General features: G+C 40.1%; 1 protein-coding gene across 1 annotated transcript in view; it reads left to right on the top strand.

Moving 5' to 3' along the window:
- The window catches only part of LOC136874423 (uncharacterized), a 463,178-nt gene that overhangs the window by 251,286 nt on the left and 193,315 nt on the right, over window positions 1-18,577 (top strand). The window contains exon 4 of the mRNA XM_067148056.2: window positions 14,172-14,310. Coding sequence (XP_067004157.2) covers window positions 14,172-14,310 — 139 coding nt within the window. The remainder of the gene's footprint in view (window positions 1-14,171; window positions 14,311-18,577) is intronic.

The raw sequence follows: 18,577 nt of genomic DNA, 5'->3' as shown, positions 1-18,577 counted from the left end.
CTACCTTCTTGTGTTTCCAGATGTCCACATACTCCTCCTCATTATATATTGTAGACTGTTGTCATTGTTGACAAGGTTTAGCATGATCGTCCTTCTTTAGGTTCCCTCTGTTTTACATTGCAGATAGAGATCATAGTTGACAACACTTAGGAAGATTGTCGTTCCCAACGGGAGTTCCATCAATTTTATATTTTAGACAGTATCATTGTTGATAATGTGTCGCAATACTCTCGTTCCTTGAGGAGGACCCTTCGATTTTATATTGTAGACAGTGTCGTTGTTGACAATGTTTGATAAGATTGTCGTTCTTCAAAGAATATCCTTCTATTTTATATTGTAGCCTGTGGTCGTACTTGGGAATGTTTAGTAAGATAGTTGTACTTTAAGGACGATCCCTCTATTTTACATTACATAAATTAGTCATTGTTGACAATATTTGGTAAGGCTGATGCCCCATAAGGGAAATTCTTCTATTTTGTATTGTAGACCGTGATTTTGTTGACGATGTTAAGATTGGTACGCCTATGGGAGATACTTCTATTTTATATTATACTGACCGGTTTCTTAGTTAAATGGTTGGAGGCCTCTGGGTTTGAATCCCGTCTGTTTTGATGCGTTGATTAATGCTTCTTGTTTAGGCACTGGGTATTCATGATTGTCTTAATGCACATATCATCATATAAACAATCCTTGATCCAGTCGAGAATCGAGCCCGGAACCCTGAGCTGAAAACAAGATAAGACATTTTGCGGATGATGTCACACTGTATAGTGTAATTTAAACTGCCATGCTCGAGGACTGGAATCCAAGAAAGGTAAACTGTAACCGTAATCGCGCAAATGTATAATAATGTGGTTCGAAGAAATATTGTAGATACGCCTTAGCATTGTTCAACGGTGATACATAAGATTCCACTCATGGGCGTGAAGGTTCAATTAGGCACCAGTTACAGTTCATAATAATCATCAGCACGTTAATATTACCATCATGAGTTTTTTTATTGATGTACCTTAAAACTATCTGATGCTAATAGAAATCCTAATTTACAAATAAAAATACCGAAAATCTAGTTCAATTGGAAGGATGTTCTGAGTTAATGAAATTAATCATCGATAACAATATAATCAACAATAATCAAAGAAAATCGTATAACATGGTTGAGTAAATAGTAAACATTTCGTACAATAAGTGACGTACTTTTTAAACTATACATTAAAATTTATTTTGTTGGTTAATATCTCTTCCTCTCATATGGCGCTACAATGTTATTCTTCATTTAAAATAATGGCGAACGTATCTCATGTTAAAGATAAATACAAGCAAATCCAGGTAGCGTTAATTTGAAAGTTACTGAAGGCTTAAATTTGCAATTGATGGTACAATCGTCTCAAATCACTTATCTTATCCGCCGCAAATAAAGAAAAATATTCATTCGTTCATGTCTATGTTCCTTTTTGGGCCAAAAACCTTATCTTTTAGTATCCCACTAATATCATTTACAACCGTCTCATAAAATAACGACTTCTAATTAAGAGCTTGAACGCTTAATAAAATAAATACATGCAACGCCGTGGAACCTAAAAATAAAAATTACAGAACACTCGAAACTAGACTCTGCAGCTAACCACGGATAATAAATTGAAAACTTATTCAAACAGAAGAACAACATAATCATGGTGTCCTCAAGCTGCTGCACCTAAACAAAAATTGATATTGAAATCTACATGCTACTATAATGAACAATCATGAATTGAAATTATCAAGACACATCAACATCCGAATTCTTCCACGGTCTCTCCTCTAGATTGCTGAAATTCTGCCAACTTCTACTGACACATGCAATAACACTACAGTTAATCTACGGAAAATAAGTAGGTTGTACATTGGGTGGTATGACCCTAACTTTATTCTTAATCAAAGTGCAATTTAAACGTCTTATTGGTTTAACATTAATTCGAGAACTTCATCCCATATGCATCTATTATCATTCATATAATGCCTGTCTCATACTCATGTATCATGTTAATATTGTTGACGATCATTCGCAAACCCATCTCGAAAACATTCTTCGGAAAACAGTACCCTCACGGTACAATTATAGAATCCTAACTGCTTGTCTATTCCGCCGTATTACATTGAAATTCGCATGATGAGCCTCTACATTACTATATTCCAATATCAACATTCTTGGGATTTCTCGAAGACAACATTACATCATACGTAACGCCCATTTCCCAATAAATAATCCAATAAAATAATCGCGTGCCATATCGTAATCAATCACACCGACGACCCTAAAATTGAACAAAACCATGTAACTTCATATACGCATCATGCTTATTAAAATCTTTCATTCAAATATACAAGCTCATAACTACCGAAGACCATTATTCTCAATTCTAAACACATGTGAATTCTAAAACCTGTATCCATGCGGTTTAATGAAACGTTTCTTTTATGAAGACTCGGTCAGGTCATATGAAATATCTGATTCATAAAGGAAAATTCCTTACACTTCATCACATAATAAATACATTTTAAATACTTCCGATAAGACATATCCATGAAGAAATTGGTAAATTAATTTCATCGTAAAGAAACCGTATCACGGAAACGATAGCTAAATCATAATGAAATTCCCGTATTACAACCTGTAACTGTGCACTCAAAATTTAGATGAAATTAGCACATCATCAGTTCGAATTCAAATCATGCCATCATTTAGGAGGATCAGAGCGCCCATAGACATTATAAAATGTATATACATGATTCTACATCGTCGCTCAAGTTGCTTTATGTATAACGCATTACGCTCATAAACGTGAAAGAAATATGTAATTACACAATGTACAATAATTATAATAGAACAAATAAAGGACAAGTCTTTTGTACTCAACTTAACTGGTGAGTTCTTGAAGATATAATTCGATCAGCCCGTCCTCGGAACATTGTCATTCCTTCATATTACCACATTTTCCAGATCCGCCGGGACTCCATCCCGGTTTAGGCCTGCATCATTTTATTGGCGGATCATTCATTATGACAATTCTCCATCTGATCCGTCATATAGTAACCTGCAACTTATATAAATCATTTAGTACAATATTAAACACCGAAATAAATATATCACTATTCTGATGCCACACTCGCCTTGTGCTTTCTTTAAAGAACTGTAGTTTCTATTTTTAAGGTTTACTGTATTTATTGGCATACGATTATCAATTATCAGATAGATTCGACTGCACTGCAGTTAGATTTCTTTTCGTTCGTGACAAGCGATGATCATTCTCATTTTTCTTTTATAGTGTTCTCATATAAAACTAAACCCAATTCATTACTACAATAATGTAGCTGTGTGCGTTTTTCTGATTGAGAATAATCTTAGTAACTTAACCTCTCCTTATAGTACTTCTGAGAATCGAGGAACATTCTCTTTGACATAACTGATCTCACGAGCGGGAATGCTCAATTATCAATCAATCAATCAATCAATCAATCAATCAATCAATCAATCAATCAATCAATACATACATAAATCGATTAATCAATCAATCAGTCAGTCAGTCAATCAATCAATACTGATCTGCATTTAGGACAGTCGCCCAGGTGGCAGATTCCCTATCTGTTGTTTTCCTAGCCTTTTCTTAAATGATTTCAGAGAAATTGGAAATGTATTGAACATCTCCCTTGGTAATCTCTAACTTCCCTTCCTATAAATGAATATTTGCCCCAATTTGTCATCTTGAATTCCAACTTTACCTTCATATTGCGACCTTTCCTACTTTTAAAAACGCAACTCAAACTTATTCGTTTATAGTGTCATTCCACGCCATTTCACCGCTGACAGTTCGGAACATACCACTTAGTCGAGCAGCTCGTCTTCTTTCTCCAAGTTCTTCCCGGCCCAAACTTTGCAATATTTTTGGAACGCTACTCTTTTGTCGGAAATCACCCAGAACAAATCGAGCTGCCTTTCTTTGGATTTTTCCCAGTTCTTGAATCAAGTAATCCTGGTGAGGGTCCCATACACTGGAACCATACTCTAGTTGGGGTCTTTCCAGAGACTTATATGCCCTCACCCTTACATCCTTACTACAACCCCTAAACACTCTCATAACCATGTGCAGAGATCTGTATCCTTTATTTACAATCCCATGTATGTGATTACTCCAGTGAAGATCTTTCCTTATATTAACACACAGATACTTACAATGATCCCCAAAAGGAACTTTCACCCCATCAACGCAGTAATTAAATCTGAGAGGACTTTTCCTATTTGTGAAACTCACAACCTGACTCTTAACCCCGCTTATCAACACACCATTGCCTGCTGTCTATCTCACAACATTATCGAGGTCATTTTGCATTTGCTCACAATCTTGTAAATTATATATTACTCTATACAGAATAACATCATCCTCTAAAAGCCTTACTTCTGATTCCACTTGTTTACTCATATCATTTATATATATATATGAAAACATAAAGGTCCAATAATACTGCTTTGAGGAATTCCTCCCTTAATTATTACAGGGTCAGATAAAGCTTCGCCTACTCTAATTCTCTTAGGTCTATTTTCTAGAAATATAGCAACCCATTCAGTCACTCTTTTATCTAGTCCAATTGCACTCATTTTAGCCAGTAGTCTTCCATGATCCACCCTATCAAATGCTTTAGACAGGATCGCGGTACAATCCATTTGACCTCCAGAATCCAAGATACCTGCTATACCTTGCTGGAATCCTACAAATTGAGCTTCAGTGGAATACCCTTTTCTAAAACCGAACTACCTTCTATCGAACCAGTTATTAATTTTGCAAACATGTCTAATGTAATCAGAAAGAATGCCTTCCCAAAGCTTACATACAACGAATGTCAAAATTACTGGCCTGTAATTTTCAGCTTTATGTCTATCATCCTTTCCTTTATACACAGGGGCTTCTATAGCAACTCTCCATTCATTTGGCATAGCTCCTTTGAGCAAACAATAATCAAATAAATACTTCAGATATATTCCAACCCATTATCTTTAGTATATCCTCAGAAATATCAATTCCAGCCGCTTTTCTAGTTTTCAACTTTTGTACCTTATTGAAAATATCATTGTTATCATACGTAAATTTTAATAATTCTTTAGCATTAGTCACCTCCTCTATCTGGAAATTATCCTTGTAACCAACAACCTTTACATACTGCTGACTGAATACTTCTGAATTTTGAAGATCCTTACATACACACTCCCCTTGTTCATTAATTATTCCTGGAATGTCCTTCTTGGAACCTGTTTCTGCCATGAAGTACCCATACATAACCTCCATTTTTCAATAAAATGTGCATGACTACCAATTATGCTTGCCATCATGTTATCCTTAGCTGCCTTCTTTGCTAGATTCAATTTCCTAGTAAGTTCCTTCAATTTCTCCTTATTTCTACAGACTTTTCTATTTCTTTCCAATCTGCGCCTCCTTCGTAGTCTCTTTATTTCTTTATTATAATAAGGTGGGTCTTTACCATTCCTTACCACCTTTAAAGGTACAAATCTGTTTTCACATTCCTCAACAATTGCTTTAAACCCGTCCCAGCGTCTGTTTACATTCATATTTACCGTTTTCCACCGATCACAATTAATTTTAAAAAACTGCCTCATGCCTGCTGTATCATCCATATGGTGCTGCCTAACATTCCTACTTTTAAAACCTTCCTTTCTATCACATTTATTTTTAACTACCACAAAAACAGCTTCGTGATCACTAATACCATCTATTACTTCGGTATCTCTACAGTGCCCATCTGGTTTTATCAGCACCATGTCCAGAATATTTTTCCCTCCAGTTGGTTCCGTCACTTTCTGAATCAGCTCTCCTTCCCATATTAGCTTATTTGCCATTTTTGGTCATGCTTCCTGTCATTCGCATTTCCTTCACAATTGGCATTTGGTAAATTCAGATCTCCCGCTACAATCACATTCCTTTCATGTCATTTCCCACATAGCTGTTTAGCTTATCAAATAATTCTGAAACCGTGTCAGCGCTACCCTTTCCCGGTCTGAACACTCCAAAGACATCAAGTTGCCTATTATCTCTAGAAATGAGCCTTACACCTAGAATTTCATGCTTCTCATCTTTTACTTTTTCGTAGCTTACAAATTTTTCTTTCACAATAATGAATACTCCCCCTCCCACCATTCCTATCCTATCTTTACGATACGTACTCCAGTTTCGTGAGAAAAGTTCTGCATCCATTATATCATTTCTCAGCCATGATTTAACTCCTATTACAATATCTGATAAATATATATCTATTAAATTACTTAATTCTATTCCTTTATTTACAATACTTATACAGTTAATCACTAACGTTTTTATGTCATCCCTATTTGACTTCCAGATCTCTGGACAACCCCGTTTCCCCAAATATACTTCCCTATTACCCTTCCAAACAAATTTCCTAACTTATACGTACAACTCCGGTTTAAGTGAAGGTCATCTGAGCGCAGATCCCTATCTCCTATCCACCCAGTAGGATCTAGAAATTTCACTCCCAGTTTCCCACATACCCACTCCATAGTCTCATTTAAATCCCCAATCACCCTCCAGTCAGTATCCCTTCTACACAGTATTCAACTGAGAACAATCTCCGCTTCCTTAAACTTCACCCGTGCTGCATTTACCAGATCCCACACATCCCCAACTATGTTGGTACTTATACCAGCTTGCCTTAAGTTGTTGGTACCAACGTGAAACACTACCACCTTCACCTTCCCCTTCTCCTTCTCTTCTGCTTTTCTCAGCGTCTGCCTCAACCTAATTCCTGAATAACACTCTACCCTGGTTCCCTTTCCTCCATACACTTTTTCCACATGTCTGACGATGGAATCCCCCATGACCAAAGCCTCAACCCTACCCACCTCATTTGATCCCCTCCCTTCATGGTCAGTCCTATCTTTCGTGATAGCTGCAAAGTTCCATCTTCCTCCCTTTTCTCCCTCCCATGACCCTGTTCCACCTGTCTTTTCCTATCATCTACTCTATGTTTCCCTTTCTTACCTTTTCCCTTCCTCATACTTCTACACATCTCAGCAACAGTATCCTGTTCCTCATCTTCCCTCTGTTGCTCTACCTGTAGTGGCTCGTACCAATTTTTCACAGACACCTGTCTTGAATTCTGATCCTGGATAGAGCCCTTAGCCTGCAATTTCCTTCCCCTTAGAACATTAGACCACCTCTCTTCTACAATTCCCCCCCCCCTTCCTTCCCATCCCTCTTTTACACCTGCTGTAACCTGTACATTGTTTTAGGGAGGCTTCCCTTCCTTCCTGTCTTCTGTGAGAATCCTAATTATCTCCCTCAAACTCTCCAACTCCTCCTCATACCCCTCAATGCCTCGCCACACCCATAATTCCTACACTTGCACTCCTTAACCATTCTTTACGAAAAAATGAAAAGAAAAGGAAAAATAACTTGTTTTGTGCAAAAAATGAACGGAAATAAATATTGTTCGGATAGTACTCAAAGATCACACGACAATAAGGTAATTAATATACTACTGCACTACAATACTACTTAGTCGTACTCTGTTTTTATCCTACAACACCCTAACAGATAAAAACTGCTATTAATTACTGGAATGCGCCCAATAATTAATGTCGTTGTTTCTCCAATTACAGTATATTCGAATCGATAGTTTCCTAAAGAACTCTCAATCATTTGTAGATGTTCATAGTAAGTACTGTATATGCTGCACAACTAATGCAAGCGAAGGCAAATCTAACATGTACAATTCATAATATTTAACCCAGTCCATGACTAGAGCCCTGCACGGATGTGGATATCCCCGAAGTTTGTGTAATGGCGGATTCAAACTGTATGGCAGTGCGGATAATTTTGCTGATAATTTCTAAATGAAGTTTATTAATGTCCACTCATCCACACTCTTATTTGCGCTTGTGGTTAGGCGATTCTTGCCAGTGGTATGGAAAAATGATGATATATAAAGAGCCTTGCGACCACAAAGCCGTAAATCTGACCTAAGCCTAACGGCCTCCTGCCCGCAATCATTTCAAGGAAGGAACGAAGGTCAATACGTCGGTAGTTGTCGCAAGAAAAAATCCCTCATAAACCTGTGACTGTAGAGGATTAAACATTTACAATATCCGCGGATAACCATTCGCGGATGCGGGTGCGGATGAAGGAAGTGCAGATGCGGAGTGGATGCGGATAATATTTTGTATACCCACACAGGGTTATATAAACTGTCATCGAAATAAAACATTGCATATTAGTAACCAATTTACTAAATACTGTCCTCTTCGCTAAACAGTAATTGACTTTACTTTAAAATTAAACTTCCGGACACAAATTTATTATATACCACGGGGTTCTGAGCTTGTCAAATTTCACACATTGAATATTTACTTTAATGTATCACTCAGTTGAGCAAGTTACTTTGAATTTTCGATATATTTAACCATAAATTGACTGAACGTATCCTTTTCTCAAGATTTCAACTAACTTCCATGTTATATTGAACTTCAATAATTCCTTCATGTTTGACCCGGAATTAGTTGAAAGTTTATAACAATAAATAAGTTACAGGGTTGTGATTGAGACCTCGACAATGTTGTGAAATGGACAACAGAGAAAGGTATGATGGTAAATGACATGAAAAGTCAGGTTTTAAGTTTCATGAAAAGGAAAGGTCTTCTGTTTTAATTACTGTGTTGATGGAGTGAAATAACCTCATGATTATCTCTGTGAATAGGCTACCTAGGTGTTAATATAAGGAAAACCCCTAATTGGGGCAATCAGAACAAAGAGGTTGTAAATAAAGGTTGCATGTAATTTAAAATGGTTATGATGGTACTTAGGGGTTGTAGTAAGGTTGAAAAGAAGAGGGCGTATAGTCGCTAGTAAGACCGTAACTGGCATATGCAGTAGTTCCAGTGTATGGGACCCTCACCAGGTTTACTTAATCCGAGAACTGGAAAAGATCGAAAGGGGCGATTCCCGAATTTAAAAAAGTAGTGCTACGAAAATACTGCACACTTACGGCTGGGAAGACTTGGAAGTAATGAAACGAACAGCTCGACCAAGCGGTATATTGCGAGTTGTCAGTGGAGAAATGGCATGGAATGTCATAAGTAGACGATCTATTAAAGTGGATCTATTAAAGGTAGGAAAGATCATAATAGGAAGATAGAGTTCAAGAGGACAAACTGGGGGTAGATATTAGTTTACAGGAGGAATTATTTTCTGGCACTTGTTTTACGTAGCACCGACTCAGGCAGGTCTGGTGTGAAAATAGGGAAACACGAAAAACTTTTCAGGGCTGCCAACAGTGGGGTTCGAACCCACTATCTCTCGAATGCAAGCTAACCGCCACACGGCTCAAAGCTCGTAGTAAACTCGTTCGTTAGGAATAATTCACCAAGGGATATGTTCGGTACATTTCCAACTTCTTTGAAATCATTTATGAAAATATTAGGTAAACACCTGACAGAGCCAGTCCTAAATCCAGATTGATTGATTGATTGATTGATTGATTGATTGATTGATTGATTGATTGATTGATTGATTGATTGATTGATTGATTGATTGATTGATTGATTGATTGATTGATTGAATATCGTGCAGACAGCGTTTGTTCCTTTCTAACTCGCATTGAAGAACGCATTTTTATTGGCATTTTCTTACTTGCTGCGATATGGGCCTGTGGTGTTTCGATACGGTACAAATCTGGCATTAGAAAATTCTTCATCTTCTTAATCTGTTTACCCTCCAGGATTGGTTTCTCCCTCGGACACAGCGAGTTATCCCACTTCTACAGCCTCAAGGGCAGTGGCCTGGAGCGTGGGACTTTGTGTCGGAAGATACAGCTGCGGAGGAGGTGCAGTACCTCTCCCAGGCGGCCTCTCTCTGTTATGCTGAACCGGGGCCTTGTGGGGGGATGGGAAGATTGGAAGGGATCGACAAGGAAGAAGAAGAAGGGAAACGGCCGTGGCCTTAAGTTAGGTACAATCCCGGCGTTTGCCTGAAGGAGAAGTGGGAAACCACGGAAAACCACTAGAGGATGACTGAGGTGGGAATCGAAACCCCTCTACTCAGTTGACCCCCCGAGGCTGAATGGACCCCGTTCCAACCCTCGTACTACTTCTCAAATTTCGTGGCAGAGCCGGAAATCGAACCCGGGCCTCCGTGGGTGGCAGCTAATCACACTAACTACTACACCACAGAAAATTATGAAATGAAACTTTAACCGTAGACTGTACGCACATCACTACTGTTGACCAGTTTCAAACCAGCGGAAGACATAGCGGCAGCTTCACAGTCTCAGGCAAGTGGGTAAGCTGCTCGTAAGTAGCCCTATGTTAATAGGTGCTATACCACCGCACGAGGACGTGTTGGCGAGTGACGCGCTCACTGAGTCCTGTTTTCCGCTGTTGGGCTGACCGCCTTCCGATCTCAAGGTCATTCCATTTCAATTGCTATTGTTAGTGTTCCGTTTTGTTGGTAACACTGACCTCTTTGTTCAACGCTTGTGCGAACCGAGCTGAAGAAATACCTTTCAACTATCCATTGTGCTGTTCATAGAGTGCGTAACTCGCGATGAATTGAGTCTAAAATGGCCTCTCCTCGCGCCTCGCAGTTACTGCACAGTTACTGCATCACCTGGAAGTGATTCCAGATGTCCCGCAGCTCCCATATTTGTGTGGATCCTTGGATAAACTGTGCTAAATATAAGTAATGGTAAGGAACAAAAAATCCGCCTCTGTGGTGTAGTTAGTGTGATTAGCTGCAACCCCAGGGGCTCTGCCACGAAATTTGAAAAGTAGTCCGGGAGCTGGAACGGGGTCACTCATCCTCGGGAAGTCGACTGAGTAGAGAGGGGTTCGATTCCCACCTCAGCCATCCTAGAAGTGGTTATCCGTGTTTTCCCCCCTTCTCCTCTAGGCAAATGGCGGAATGGTACCTAACTTAAGGCCAGGGCCGCTTCCTTCCCTCTTCCCAACTCCCCAAAAGGCCTTTGTTCAGCATAGCAGGTGAGGTCACCTGGACAAGGTACTGGTCCTCCACACCAGTTGTATCCCCCGATCCAAACTCTCACGCTTCATGACACTGCCCTTGCGGCGGTAGAGGTGGAATCCCTCGCTGAGTCCGAGGGAAAAACTAACCCTGGAGGGTAAACGGATTAAGAAAGAAAGAAAGAAAGAAAGAAAGAACAAACAATCTATACATATAACATGCGGACTGATCTTGAGAACCTTCGAACAGATTTTGGTGTGGTCTTCACCCTTGTTAGAGGAAGTTTTAAGTGTATGAAACATTAATCTGTTAGTGGCCAGTTTACTGAAGGAAGTCAAATAAAAATCTGCCATTCCAGCGTGTTCTTGGTTTACGCTGCCTAAACCGTCAACGTATGAGTTGAAGAATTATTGAGCATAAAAAGCTCTACAACAAAGTATATGTGGTATATAGCCCTACATATCCGTAAAATGTAGCTCTCGGTAATTTTTTTATGTTATAGTTTGCAGTAAGTGCCTTATAGCCTAAATTGTGAGCCATATATTGAGATTAATCATGCAAATCTTATTAAGATACCCTTTACAGTGCACAATTTGCCATTATAGACCACTGTCTAAGTAGAAAATAGAAGGATCCTCCTTAAGGCACGACACTCTGTAAAATTGTAAAATTGTAAAATACTTATTAGCGATTTTCGGGCATAAAGCGCAATCTCCCTCTGTGGTGTAATGGTTAGTGTGATTAGCTCCCACCCCCGGAAGCCCGGGTTCGATTCCCGGCTCTGTCACGAAATTTGAAAAGTGGTACGAGGGCTGGAACGCGGTCCACTCAACCTCGGGAGGTCAACTGAGTAGAAGAGGTTTCGATTCCCACCTCATCAATCCTCGAAGTGGTTTTCCCTGGTTTCCCACTTCTCTTCCAGGCAAATGCCGGGATGGTACCTAACTTAAAGACACGGTCGCTTCTTTCCTCGTTCCTTGCCCATCCCTTCCAAACTTCTCATCCCCCACAACGGATCAAGAAATAATAATAATAATAATAATAATAATAATAATAATAATAATAATAATAATAATAATAATAATAATAATAATAATAATAATAATAAGGGGCGTGCAGAAAACCCCGTATATCCTACCCGGTTATATTTGCAGGATATCATATCGATCTATCGAATACTTCCATTCTCTGCCAAACCATAAATCTCTCCATGGACGGTGACTCTAGTTCTTCTAAGGACTTGGGCGATGAAGGTTCTTATGTGATGATGTTTATTTATTTTACTTTATGTATCTGTAGTTAATATAAAAAAAAGATACACTGAGAATTGGTTAAGTATAATATCCGGATGTTTTAGATATTTTTTTTTTCTCAAATAGCAAGTTTAAGCTCTGCGAGTTCTGCTTGATAGTATCTAGCCTAATAGAACACGCGGGGATATGCTCAGAGGTCTCTTAAGTTGACTCACAATAGCATGATGGCTATCTAGCCGATACTCATGCTCTCCAATATAAAATAGAAGGGTCCTCCTTAAGGTACGACACTCTTATAACGCATTGTCAAATACTTATTGGCGATTTTCAGGCATAAAGTGCAATCTCACTCTGTGGTGTAGTGGTTAGTGTGATTAGCTGCCACCCCAGGAAGTACGGGTTTGATTCCCGGAACATGTTCCTTTAACTGTCCTAAGGTGATTCACAAGGCTCCAGCCACGGCGTTTTATTTTGTAGCCCAGTGGTTTGGCACTTGATCTTGGATAAATCTGTGGGTAGAGAACAACTCCAAATTTTCTTCCATTTTTCTATGAAATGAAATGAAATAGCGTATGGCTTTTAGTGCCGGGAGTGTCCAGTGTCCAGTGTCCAGGCCCTGCCGAGAATCGAACCCAAGACCCATGTGACCAAAAGCCAGCACGCTAACCATTTAACCATGGAGCCGGACTCCATTAGTCTATAATTCGGGATGGCAGAATCTGTTAATAATGTTGAATTTTTAGCGTACCGCTGGCTTTTATTGCCGAGAACATGTTCGGCTTGCCAGTCCTGGAGCTGTGCACCTCGAGCTAAATGTACTGCTGTTTGTGGATGCAGGTGTAATTGTACGGGCTACGAATGGGAAGGGAGCGGCCATGGCATTGAGATAAGTAACCGCGGTAGGGGCGGTGGGAATCAAACCACCTGTCTTCTGTGTACAGAGCTAACCGGTGGTGCCGGAACGCACTGAGCTAACCTGTTAATCATTGTGGTCTCCTCCATGGTAATCTAAGAGATAGAAGTTATTGAGGTTCTTCAAATAGTAATGTATTACCATGAGTGCGGTAATTAGCTACGAGTATATTAGCGAACAGCAATAGTCTCATGCTTTCGACTACATGATGTAGTGTGTGTAACGGGGCCTGGCCCCACCTGATATTACTAACTTTACGTCCCACTAACTACTTTTACGGTTTTCGGTGACGCCCCTGACGTTACTACCTCTATAAGTAATTATATTGTGATTGCGTGCCAAGTTAATATTCTGTAACAGCAGTTCCCAGCATCAAACGTCCGATTTCTGTTTTGTTTTGTTTTTATTTCATTGTTTGTAATATTACTGAAAGTAGAAACAAAATATCGATATCTTTAATAGTTCATGATTTTTTGTTGGTGGTCATAGCTGAATAACCCTGTATATGAGGATCATGCCTATAATTAGGAAATATTTCTCAAACTAATTAACAAATTTCCATCTTAATGTTACTGATCCATCTGGAAGGATGTTAGGATCGGGTTAAGAGAACACATCTTTGTTGAAAGCCTGGTGTTGTTACTGAAGGTAGAGTAATATCGATAGACACAAATATTGTAGGTACCAAGCGAAGGGCTGTTAAGAGTTGCTAATACTTTTCTCCCCTTCCCTTCCTGCATTTTCTTACATCATTCATGCCGAGAAAGCCAGAAATTTCATTTTGGATCCTGCCGCATCGATTGGGACTGGTAATCCCTTGTTTTGCCGCAATTACATGACTTTATTGCTTTGTTTTGCCCCCTTTAAACAACTATGACCACCACCATCGCCATCGAATGTTTTATGTACAATATTCTCGAATATGTACTCTACTTGTCTTCTAACTTGCTTAGGAATAAATCTAATATTAGACTTGTGTATCAGCGTGTTTCAGGAGGCTGTTCGCAGGCAAGCGTGTCTCAGAGCGCCATGTACGGAGTTCACTACCAACACTGACAGTGGAAGCTTGTCAAAGGGAATGTGCAGCCGAGAAACACTTCACTTGCGAGGGATTCAATTATAGGTAAGAATGTTTATCCCTAAATGACTGCATTTAATTACAAGAGGAATTCATGTTCTAGTATCGTGGATAAAGGTGGGTACACTGACCCATTGTATTCTTACTACACTATGTTCCCAATAGCAGTGTTGTTATTTAGTTTTGTACATCTTAATACATTTTTATCGTAGACCTTTAACGGGAAGAAAAGTAACTACACGGAATTGTCACGTTTAACTCCCCGTTGGTCGAGTCCCGAAGGCGAAGCACCGCACCTTCCGCCACCCTTTACCACCGACCCAAGTACCCTTGTCCTTCGTACCAATGCGCCCACAAAGCAGTGACCTTAGTCCACATAATATGTTGTCCCAGTTGAATAATAATATTGGCGTCCGCCTCTGTGGTGTAGTGGCTAACGTGATTAGCTGCCACCCCCGGAGGCCCGGGTTCGATTCCCGGCTCTGCCACGAAATTTGCAAAGTGGTACGAGGGCTGGAACGGGGTCCACTCAGCCTCGGGAGGTCAACTGAGTAGAGGTGGGTTCGATTCCCACCTCAGCCATCCTGGAAGTGGTTTTCCGTGGTTTCCCACTTCTCCTCCAGGTGAATGCCGGGATGGTACCTAACTTAAGGCCACGGCCGCTTCCTTCCCTCTTCCTTGCCTATCCCTTCCAATCTTTCCATCCCTCCACAAGGCCCCTGTTCAGCATAGTAGGTGAGGCCGCCTGGTCGAGGTACTGGTCATACTTCCCAGTTGTATCCCCCGACCAAGAGCCTGAAGCTCCAGGACACTGCCCTTGAGGCGGTAGAGGTGGGATCCCTCGCTAAGTCCGAGGGAAAAACCGAACCTGGAGGGTAAACAGATGATGATGATGATGATGATGATGATGATGATATTGGCTTTGCGTCTCACTAACTACGTTTACGGTTTACGGAGATGCCGAGGTGCCGAATTTAGTCTCGCAGTTCTTTTACTCGCTAGTGAGTCTACGAACACGAGGTTGACGTACCTGAGCACCTTCAAATATCACCAAACTGAGCCAGGATCGAACCTGCCAAGTTGAGGTCAGAAGGCCAGCTCTTCAACCTCTGAGCCACTCAGCCCGGCTAAGTTTAGATATTGTGCGGTGATTCTCAAAGAATCCCCGTTCTTAATGCGATGTGTGCTGCGGGTCAGTATTGTCACATTATCACTTCATTCTATATGCTATCGTCACATACCGGTTTTCGCAGGTACAACGACGTTATATTACTTCATTCTAGTTTAAGGACGTGGTATTTTTCTCGTAAAAGTAGATTTTGCGCTCATCCACTGAATGAAAAAACGAAAGCAATGCGGAGAATTTTATCACATGTATAATGATATAAGACGACATCCAGATAGATCTTTTGGTTACATGAGCATTATAATCCTTGACAAGTCTGGCTCCTTGGCTGAATGGTCAACCTATTTGACTTCGGTTTACAGAACGATGGGTTCGATTCTCGGTCTTAATTGGAGATTTTAACTAAAGTTAGTTAATTCAAAGCCTCCGTGGCTCAGGCGGCACCGCACTGGCCTCTCACCGCTGGGTTCCGTGGTTCAAATCCCGGGTACTCCGGTTTTCCCTGTTATATTTCATTCCGGCAACACTCTCCACTATCATTTCATCTGTCGGTCATTAATCATTGCCTCAGAGGAGTGCGACAGGCTTCGGCAGCCGGCACAATTCCTATTCTCGCCACAAGATGCGGGCTTCCTTCATTCCATCCCCGACCCAGTTCTTGACTGGAAAACAGGTTGTAGGTTTTCAATGCTCTGTTCACCGCGTCAAAGGCCTTTGAGAAGTCGATGAAAACAACATGTAGTTTTCCTTTTATCTCCCTGTCGTTTCTAGTATGTCATTTTGTAAGCACTGAACAACCTGTAGAGTAGATCTGCCCCTTCGAAACACAAATTACTCTTCTGGTATCACACGGTCCACAAGTTCTGTTAGCCTTTTTGCAAGGATCTTAGTCAGTAATTGAAATGGAATTCACTCTAATGCAATGCCCTTATAAGCGTGTGGATCCTCATGATGTAAAGTGCCTTTAGTGTGGCGTATCTCCATCTGTCCGGAATGAATCCTCTTATGAGGTATTGATTCATGACGGATGTCCAAGCTGCTTTGAGCTCTGTAATGCTCTGTTTCAAGTGTTCATTAAATAGGTTATCTGAACCACAAGCCTTGTGGTCTTTACTTTTCCAGATTGCCTCCTTTAAGGTAAATGTATCTCTCTTCCTTTTTCGCGAGTTCTTATATAGACTGGCCTTGCGGTCACTATCTTCGCAAAAATGCTAGTACTTCATCTCGCCTTGCCTTAACTTGAGTTTATAAGAAAAAAGGGACTGATATTTTCTTTAGAGGAGTCTTTCCTTCTCTGGAAAGCATTGCTTGCCACATTCCTTCCACCCTAGCAACACGACTACTTTGTCCGTTGTCGTTCAATTGTAGGATCTCACCGACTGAAGGAAATGTTCAAAGTTGGCAGAGAAATTTGAGATTCTGATGAATCAACCATGGGATCCAATCAATTTTGGAAACGGGAGATATTTAGCGTCAGTTGATATTGAACTTAATTTTCTAACAATTGTAAGACTTGGTCTATCTACTTGTAAGAGTTTGCGATCTTCATCAGTGTTCTCTGACTTTCGTTACTGACATGTCCGTCTTTCCTATTTCTGCTGAACAGTTTGTATTCCATTTGATGACGTATAGCTATTTTTTTGCTCTGCTAACACCAGAAAATATTCCTGGGTGTTGGGAATTCTCGTCTATATGAAAGGGCCTTTCTACCAGTTTTATTGGATCCATCCAACGATGTTTCACTTAAACAGTACTATCTAATCATCCGAGAGCAGTCCGACTTGTTGGCTGAACGGTCAGCGTACTGGCCTTCGGTTCAGAGGGTCCCGGGTTCGATTCCCAGCCGGGTCGGGGATTTTAACCTTAATTGGTTAATTGCCCCAATGGCAAGGGGGCTGGTTGTATGTGTTGTCTTCATCATCATTTCATCCTCATCACGACGCGCAGGTCGCCTACAGGCGTCAAATAGAAAGACCTGCACCTGGCGAGCCGAACCCGTCCTGGGATATCCCGGCACTAAAATCCATACGACATTTCATTTCATCCGAGAGCAGAACTTTGGCTTATGATCAGCATCACACACCGAATATCGAGCAGCGCTCTTCTTAAATCTGTCGACAGAGTGTCTGGCCTCTTACTCTGAAACAGTCTTTCTGTGCTAAATTGGTTAGATAGTACAGCGTTGGCTGACTGTCCCCAATGTAGTATGTTTTGATTGGGGTGGCAATGATTATCGCGGGCGGGTCCATGGGCCCCCTTTGAGAGCAGTTTGTGACCAGAAAATTATTCCTAAGATTTTATGTTAATAACTTTAATTTAATAATCAAATCTCTGTAAAGTAAAAAAACATTCACACGTAATTAATAAGTAGACATAATTCAAATTTATTTGTTACTTGGCCTGTTTTTTTTTTTTCGTAAAAGTAAGAATAAAGCTGTCAACTTCTATTTAATTTTATAAGATCTGATCACATCGTATTTTTGTCTAAAATGAAGTTTTCTCTTTTGATTTGATTTCAAATCATTAATTACTTTTAAATAGGCAACATCAGAACTGCTTTTGGTAGCCAACAACCCAACGAGGATAACCTCTGTTGGGTAATCGTGTGCCTGAAGTATGTTTTTAAACTCCGCAATCATGAAAAATAACTGTCGCAGTTTGCTGAATGCATCGGGAAAGTAAAGAAAGAAAACAAAAAAGGAGTTCAAAAATGAGGCTGAACACACTTTTCAAATACTTCTCTACAGAAAGCGGAAGATCTTTCTTTGATATATTTGTTTTCTGATTCTTCTACTTTGCAAAACAAAACATTGGAGTTCAGAAAGAAGGAGTTTCATGTAAAAAGTGGAAAAATTTACAAAGACATTTTACTCTGGCCAGGTCTACTTCGCTTTCATTTATAACTTGACTTAAATGGTTGAGATCCAAGTTATTTTCTTGAAACCGAGTCTATGTTTCTTGCTTAAGTATGCCAATAACAGGAAATTGTAGATTTGTCTCAAGTGGAGCCAATTCTCATGGCAACTCCGCTGCGCCAAATCCACATTTTTCTGCTACCACCGGGCAGTGATTGAACAATATTGAGTAAAACATTCTTCAATTCTGAAACATTAACTGTACTGTTGTTCACTGATCTTAAAACTTCGTAGATCACACTGCTGCATTGTAGGGTCTTTGATAATGAGT

Source organism: Anabrus simplex, chromosome 5 (assembly GCF_040414725.1).
Source record: "Anabrus simplex isolate iqAnaSimp1 chromosome 5, ASM4041472v1, whole genome shotgun sequence".
Taxonomy (NCBI): Eukaryota; Metazoa; Arthropoda; class Insecta; order Orthoptera; family Tettigoniidae; genus Anabrus; species Anabrus simplex.
Note: the sequence above shows the minus strand (reverse complement) of the source record. Positions and strands in the feature narration are given on the sequence as shown.